At 38.2% G+C, this 7,512-nt stretch overlaps 1 protein-coding gene across 2 annotated transcripts in view; it reads left to right on the forward strand.

Annotated features, from left to right (window-relative positions):
* Positions 1-152: 152 nt before the first annotated feature.
* LOC310721450 (alkaline ceramidase 2-like) overlaps positions 153-7,512 on the forward strand; it is a 9,251-nt gene continuing 1,891 nt past the window's right edge. The window contains exons 1-7 of one of the 2 annotated variants that reach the window (XM_083533162.1): positions 153-350; positions 1,102-1,318; positions 1,424-1,538; positions 2,795-2,936; positions 3,027-3,164; positions 5,568-5,705; positions 5,970-6,861. In XM_083533162.1, the coding sequence (XP_083389288.1) occupies positions 1,166-1,318; positions 1,424-1,538; positions 2,795-2,936; positions 3,027-3,164; positions 5,568-5,705; positions 5,970-6,156 (873 nt within the window). In that variant the 5' untranslated portion in view covers positions 153-350; positions 1,102-1,165 and the 3' untranslated portion in view covers positions 6,157-6,861. Of the gene's footprint in view, positions 351-1,099; positions 1,319-1,423; positions 1,539-2,794; positions 2,937-3,026; positions 3,165-5,567; positions 5,706-5,969; positions 6,862-7,512 lie in introns of those variants that run through there. The other variant, XM_083533163.1, reaches the window with a different exon arrangement.

Raw genomic sequence — 7,512 nt, forward strand, 5'->3', positions numbered from 1 at the left:
TTAATTGGAATCCAGTTTTATTTGTGTTGCGCCTTTAACAATGGATTTTGTCCCAAAGTAGCTTTACAGACATAAAGAGGTCATGAAGTTGTGTTAAATAGTGTACAGGTTTTTTTTTTTTATTGTAAATGTGTTTCTAATGAATAAACCAGTGGCGACTATGGGAAAGAAAAAACTCTCAGATGGCACGAGGAAGAAACCAGGCCCTCATCCTCATCTGAGTGGCACAGAGTTCCTGAACACAGTCCAAATCAACCCCCAAAACTCTTCAGTTGCTCAGGAACTTGGATTTTCACGTTGTAGATGTAAAACCATCTCCAGCTGCACCAGTTGAAGAGAAACTTCCAGAGGTAGGAGGTCAGGAGGGTTTGTGCAGATCCAAAGAGAAAAAAAAAAAAACAGTTTTCGTTTAAAAGAAAATGAAGAAACTCATTATGGTGGTGATTATTGTTTGTTTATTTGTTTAGTTAATAAGACAGAAAGGTTGATTAAGTAAATTGAAATACATTTATTTACTATTTTTTATTATTAATACATTTTTGTTTTTGTTAATTAGTGAAATGGGTCGCTAGACAGAAAGGTTGATAAATAACCTTTAAATGATAATTAATTAATGAATAAAAAAGCGATCATAATTGTGATGTCAAATATAAAAAAAGCTCTTATAAGAATGTTTATTCTGTTTTTATATGATGTAGTAAAATCTGATTACGAAAGAACAAATCCTATTATTACTGTGTCTAAAGGCTGGGAGGCTCCGCCCCCTCAGTCTCTACCTCTAACTGGAAAGTTTTAAAAGTAAATAAAATTGTATTATTACTTATTTATTTGTAATCTTTTTTACTTGTGTGACAAAGTTTGAAATAAACGTATCTGCTGTGATGGAACACGTGGTCATGCAGGCCGCTAGTGATGTTGCTGTAGTATTGTTTAGGGAATAAAGCGTGTGTTTGATTGGCAGCCGAGGTCACGTGACCGGCGCATGTGTGGACGCTGTGGTGGCAGTGGAGTGACCGAGAACACGGAGAACACAGGGTTCAAGTTTTCATTCTGTACTGTGTGTGTGTGTGTGTGTGTGTGTGTGTGTGTGTGTGTTGAGAGCTAAGAACATGCAGGAGGAGGAGTTGGTGGAGGAGAATTAGATTTAAAGACAATCAGCAGAAGAATGAACATTAGGAACATGATGATGATGATGATGATGATGAGGATGGTGAGCTCTAAAAGCTGGAGAGATCAGCTCCAACCTGGCAGCTCAGAAATTGATTGGTGTGAAGGGAATTATCTCATCCACCCCAACATCGCTGAGTTCTACAACACGGTCAGAGTTTTTTCTTCATCCTCTTCTTTCTCTTCTTCTTCATCATCATCTCCTTCTCTCTTCCAGTTCTTCTTGTATTAACTTTCCTCCTCCTCGCGATTTCAGATCAGTAACGTGCTGTTCTTCGTCCTGCCTCCTCTCCTGATGCACCTGTTCCGCCAGTACGCTGTGTGTTATAACCGTGGGATTTATGTCATATGGTTCCTGCTCATGGTCGTTGGTAAGCAGATAAAGGTTACATAAATAAAATCGATGAATTTTCCATAAATCCCATCACCAACGTCTGATAAATCTGTTCTGTCAGGTGTTAGAGAGAGAGAAATGTGATTAAATGTCGAAAAGTGATGAGCAGGTGTTGATATTTTACGCTGAGCGAGGGGCTGACGTGGGCGCTCGAGGCTCTCAAGTGTACAATGTGATAGAATTTATATTGTATAAAATGATTGGCGTGCTTGAATTCTGCTGAGCAAGAAGAAATCCACACCTCACCATCAGATTCCACAAAAAAACGTGGAGAAGTGAAGAGATAGAGATGCGACGAGATCTCCATTTCCACTCTTATTTTGGGTTTATTTCGAAGTGTCGGACATCTTTTCCCTTAATTTCAGTGTGTGTGTGTGTGTGTGTGTGTGTGTGTGTGTGTGTGTGGAGATAATGCAGTAACTGTTGGAGACGTTTCCTCTGAGATATGGCCTCCTGCTTCCTCCACTGATAATAAACATTTGCAGTTTGTGATGTTCATCTCCAGAGCGTGAAAACATGTAAAGTACAATGTATAGCTGGTGGGCGGAGTCAGGATTACTAGGAGATGTCCGTATATCAGATCACAAGCGTTAAACGGGTTCTAGGAGACCACCTCCACTTCCACCGCTACATCTCCATGGAGGCTCTGGTCAACAACCCAACTGTTCATTGTTCACTTTTTATAACCGGTGTCTCTAACAACATCATCATCATCAGATTCTACAGTGTCTCTCAGTTTACAAGTGAAGGAGGCTTCATCTCAGGTTTCACTCAAACGTTGAACTTCAGACTATCAACAAAGAACAATGATTAAAGGTGGACAAAAAGGCAGCGCTGAACCTGAGCTCTTCATTTTAGCCACAAATTCACACACATTCCACTCATAAGTTTGAGTTTAAATCCCAGCACCACCATTGTTCCACTGCTGGTTCTGTTTGGAAACTTCTTAATGTGCTTCAGAACATCAGTTAAATGTATCTCCAAGCGCAGTCTCCAATACATCAAATGATGGGATGAAATATTCTCTTTTGAGGACCGATCCTGGAAAGGAAGACTAGGAGCTACCTCTGCTGCTTATAAGTTTATTAGAATTCCCAAGCTTGGAAACCGCCAACTTGCATCAGAGCTTCTCGAAGTTTAAATGGCAAAAATATCTCACCATTAGTTATGTGTCATTTTTTTTTTTTATTATTATATTCTAAATATTAGTCGTTATGTGGTTTGCTCCCGTAGGCATGAGCTCGGCGTATTTTCACGCTACGCTCAGTTTCCTGGGCCAGATGTTGGACGAGCTTGCTATCCTCTGGGTGCTGATGTGCGCTTTAGCCATGTGGTTCCCCAAACGGTTCCTGCCCAGAACTTTCCGGAGAGACAGGTACAAACACAAAGAAATGTTCTCGCACTGCACTCTGATCGGTTTATATTTATGTCTCCAGTTTCAGTGACGTTTCAAATGGTTCCTCAGGTGTCGTTTCAAGCTGCTGGTGGTTCTGCTTTCACTCGTCTTCACCTGTTTGGCCTTCATGAAGCCTGTGATGAACTCTGTGTGTCTCATGACTCTGGGGTTCCCCTGTACGGTTCTCCTCATCACTGAACTGCAGAGGTCAGAGAATCAACACACACACACACACACACACACACACACACACACACGTCAACACAAAAACACACGGAAACACAAATTATTCCAAGAATGAACCAATAAACGAATGAATGAACAGATTAGCAAATAAGTGAAGAAACAAACAAACAAATTATTAAATGAACCAATGAATAAACGTATAAATGAAAAAAAATGACAATAAATGAATGAACAATGAATGAGTAAATAATCAAATGAACAGATTAACAAATAAATGAATGAACAAACGAAAGACAGAACCGATAAACAAAGAAAAAAAAAAAAAAAAAAAAAATCAGTGGAAAGAAAAGAAATTTGAGCGAAAGATTCAAAAATAGATAAGTGAGATGGAGATGAGATTTCTTTTTTAATTAAAAAATATGAAAACATCACTGAATTAATTTTATTTGAGTTTAAAATAGTCTCTTTGATCCGAGATAAAGACCTGGTGAAAGTCATCATTTCACGTGAACTTCTCGGTGGTGAGTTGCAGCAGAACCTCAGCAGCTTCGTGTTATTGATGGTGGTCATTTCTCTGAATGCCACACGGATTGTTTTGCATAAGCTCTGACTCCTGCCCTCGTTCTTCAGCAGTGTTTTTCTTTTTCCTCATCACTCATTGTGAAACACAAACACACACACACACACACACACACACACACACACACACACACACACACACACACACACACACTGCTCTGTGTTCATGTCCAGTCTCTGAGCGAATGGTGACTCATTTCTCTTCAATCCGACCAACTCTGAGCTTCTCCCAATGTCTCGACCTCTGACTGATAAACCTCCTGAGACACGACAGAGAGAAAAATAAAACTAACTGAAAGAAAAGAATTAGAGATAAAAAAAAAACATAAAAAATAATTTTTTGCTGTTGTTGAATTCTTTTGTTGAGAAAATGTAGAGAGTAAAGTAAAAAACAAATCTGAATAGAAGATCAAAGAGAAGTGAAAGAGCGATAGAAAGGGGAAAGAAATGAAATGTAGTGATAAACAGGAAAGAAAGAAAGAAAGAGTGATGTATTGGTTCACAGTGTGTCTCTGCCTGTCCAGGTTTGTTTAGTTTTGTTTGAGTGTAATGAGGAGGCTGATTGGAGAAGGGGATTTTTCACGGGGGGTTTGGACGCTTTTGTGATGTGACCACTTCAGTTTGAGGATTTGAGGAGTTTCGTTTGACTGCTTTATCAGACTTACAGTTGGTTTATTGGGGGACGTTGCTGAGCAAGAACCAGGTACGACTCTGCACCCCACCATGCTTGGAAAGTCGTCGGCTTGGTGGGAGATTTTGGCTTTCAGGTGACCTGTTTGCTTTTTTTTGGTTCATTTGAGTGATGAAGCCATTTGCTGTTTTTAAGGCCGCCACGCTTCCTGCACCAGGTTCAGGTGTGTTGTGTGGAACATGCTGAGATATTGACAGTTTGAGTTCTTTTGACCTCCATCAAGTGAAGTCTGGTGCTTTTACTAATATTTTTGTTGGTGAAAGAACCCGAGTTAAATTTTTCCCCTCTCTGTATCTCAACTCTTAAAATGGCGAATATCTGCGCAGGAGAGGAATTACACCAGAGAAAATTATTTAATTCCTGTCTGTATTTATTTTCTTTTCTTTGTTACATTTATTCAAACAATTCATTTATCAACAGTTTCTTAAACAAATTTGTTATATTGCTTAACCGCTATTATATGTTGGTTGATTGAGGTTATTCTCTTTAGGATTAACTGCTATCCAGCACAGAACTACATTTGAAGGATGGTAAAATCCACATTCTGGAGTTACGGTAAATTAAAAAAGGTTAATAAGAGGGAAATTAATACTAACTCAAGACACACACAGTTACAACCTGGTTCTCAGCCTAATTAAAGGTTGACGGTAGGGGGCGCTACAGAAAGAAAAACGTGAAAAAGTACTACATGCGGTGAAGTGCTGATATCATGGGGGAAATCGCTAGATTAAAAAACAGATTTTGTAGGTGCAATTTCTTTAACAAATAAATGCGAATCTTTTTAGCTGAAACTCAAGTGAGTTAATTGTTTTTTTTCCGCCCCCTGGTGTTCACTCTGAGTACTGTAGCAAATATAAATTTGAGCACCATGTATTTTTATAAACCAATTATCAAAATCTCTCTCTTTCTCCCTCCATCGCTTTTTCCCCTATCGCTCTTTCTATCTCTTGTTCTCTCAATTAATCTCTGTTCTTTCTCTTTTCTTCTGTCCCTCTCTCCCTCCATCTCTCTTTACCTCCTCTCTATCTATCTATCTATCTATCTATCTATCTATCTATCTATCTATCTATCTATCTATCTATCTATCTATCTATCTATCTATCTATCTATCTATCTATCTATCCACCCACCCATCACCCCCACACCCCCCTCAGGTGTGAGAACCAGCGTGTGATTATGCTGGGTTTAATTTCCGCCATGTGGTGGTCTCTCGCTCTACTGTGCTGGATCAGTGACAAGATCTTCTGTGATATCTGGTCCAACATGAACTTCCCCTACTTACACAGTGTTTGGTACGTTCCAGTTTACATTCCAGTTTATTTATTGTGCGTGTGATTAATCTAAATCCAGTCCAACACACACACACACACACACACACACACACACACACACACACACATGCAGTGACTTCATCACAAGAAGCTTGAAAAAACACACCAGTGACAGTTTTGGAAGCCAGAAAAAAAAAAAACAGAGAAAAGAAAGAAAATCCAGTCTCATGTGTGTATATGAAGGTCTGAATATCCTCATGTCTGACTGCTGAGTGTTTATTTCAGGCACATTCTCATCTGCGTGGCCTCCTACCTGTGCTGTGTGTGTTTTGCATATTTTGACGCTGAAAGCGAGGTTCCTGAGAAAGAACCGGTGCTTCGGTTCTGGCCCAGTGAGCGCTGGGCTTTCATCGGGGTTCCTTACGTCACCCTACTGAACACACATCGAAAATCCTGCCACAAAACATCCTAAAGTCTTAAGAAGAGCGTTTACACTGAGGAGGGTGAAGGTGACGCAGTAAGGAGGAACGCAGAGATAAAAAACCATGAGTAGAAGATTGAGTAAGCAGCCTACCTCATACCCCAGGATCTCCTCCCAATCCTGACAGATCAACAGATACATATTTACTAATTCTGTTTATATTTTAATGTTTTACATTTTATCAATCACTTTTATTTCCAGATTTTTTTTTCTTTGAAACAAAAGACTTTTTTAGGTCTAATCTGTAAAATCTTATATAAAAATCTTATATTTTTTAAACAGTTTTTTGTGAATTAAATTAACAGCATAAAGACTAATGTTCAATTGATATCTATTATATTCATTCAAGCACTATTTCTGAAGTCAAATCAGGAATATTTGACAATTTAGACATTTTTTGTCTTAACAAGAACTTCATGCTCAAATCTTAATTCTATTAAAAACCTCTTGAAGGACTTCCGCAGCTATGCACCAGAGTTCTTTATATTGTATATATCTATATCTACAAAATTGCAGTTCCAGATGTGCGATCCAGTGATTTGTAGTTTTGTATTAAGGTACATGAACAATGTATTACTGCAGCCTGGTTACTAAAATGTACAGGTTTCTCCACATCAGGAAATTATTACTATTAATATGCTTTTACTTGAACTTTTGATGGTTTGTAAATTACATTAAAGTTAGAAAAAGATCCAACATGATTTATTCTGGTTTCTCCGGAGCGGTAAATATAATTTATTTAGGAATTAGTGTAAATGTTTGAATGAAATTTGCATGCCTTCATAAGGAATAAAAAAAAAAAGGCAAACGTCATGTTTTAAACACTGGGTGTCGCTGTTCTCCTGAATCAAACCCCCAAACCAACCAACTTCTGGCTACTATTTTACCATTGCGGCATTTTAGCACAGGAGCGATTTACAGTTAACTATTTTAACATCTTAACAACTGAGCAACAACTTTACCACAATCTTTTTTTCTATGTTTAAAAAAATTTATATTCGTTTTAGATTAATCCAGGAACAAGATCAGGTGGTCACCAAGCAACACGAACAAGGCAAAGCTATGGATTAAAAGAGAAAACCCGAATCAAGATGAAAACTGAATCTTAATCTTAATAAAAGACTTGGATCAGAGTGAAGTACAGTAAGGGGAATTATATTCTATACTGAGTTCAGGCTAATGTTTAAAATATATACATATAAAACCTTTTAGGCGTCCTGGGGAAAAGTAAAGAATATCTAATCCGCTGATTGACATTTGTTTTATTGTTTGAGAAAATCATAAGTGTACTAAAGTTCTCCTAGAGCTGGTTATAAACCTGAATCTTAAATCAAACCATCTAGTTAA

Source organism: Silurus aristotelis, assembly GCF_946808225.1.
Source record: "Silurus aristotelis genome assembly, chromosome: 27".
Lineage (NCBI taxonomy): Eukaryota > Metazoa > Chordata > Actinopteri > Siluriformes > Siluridae > Silurus > Silurus aristotelis.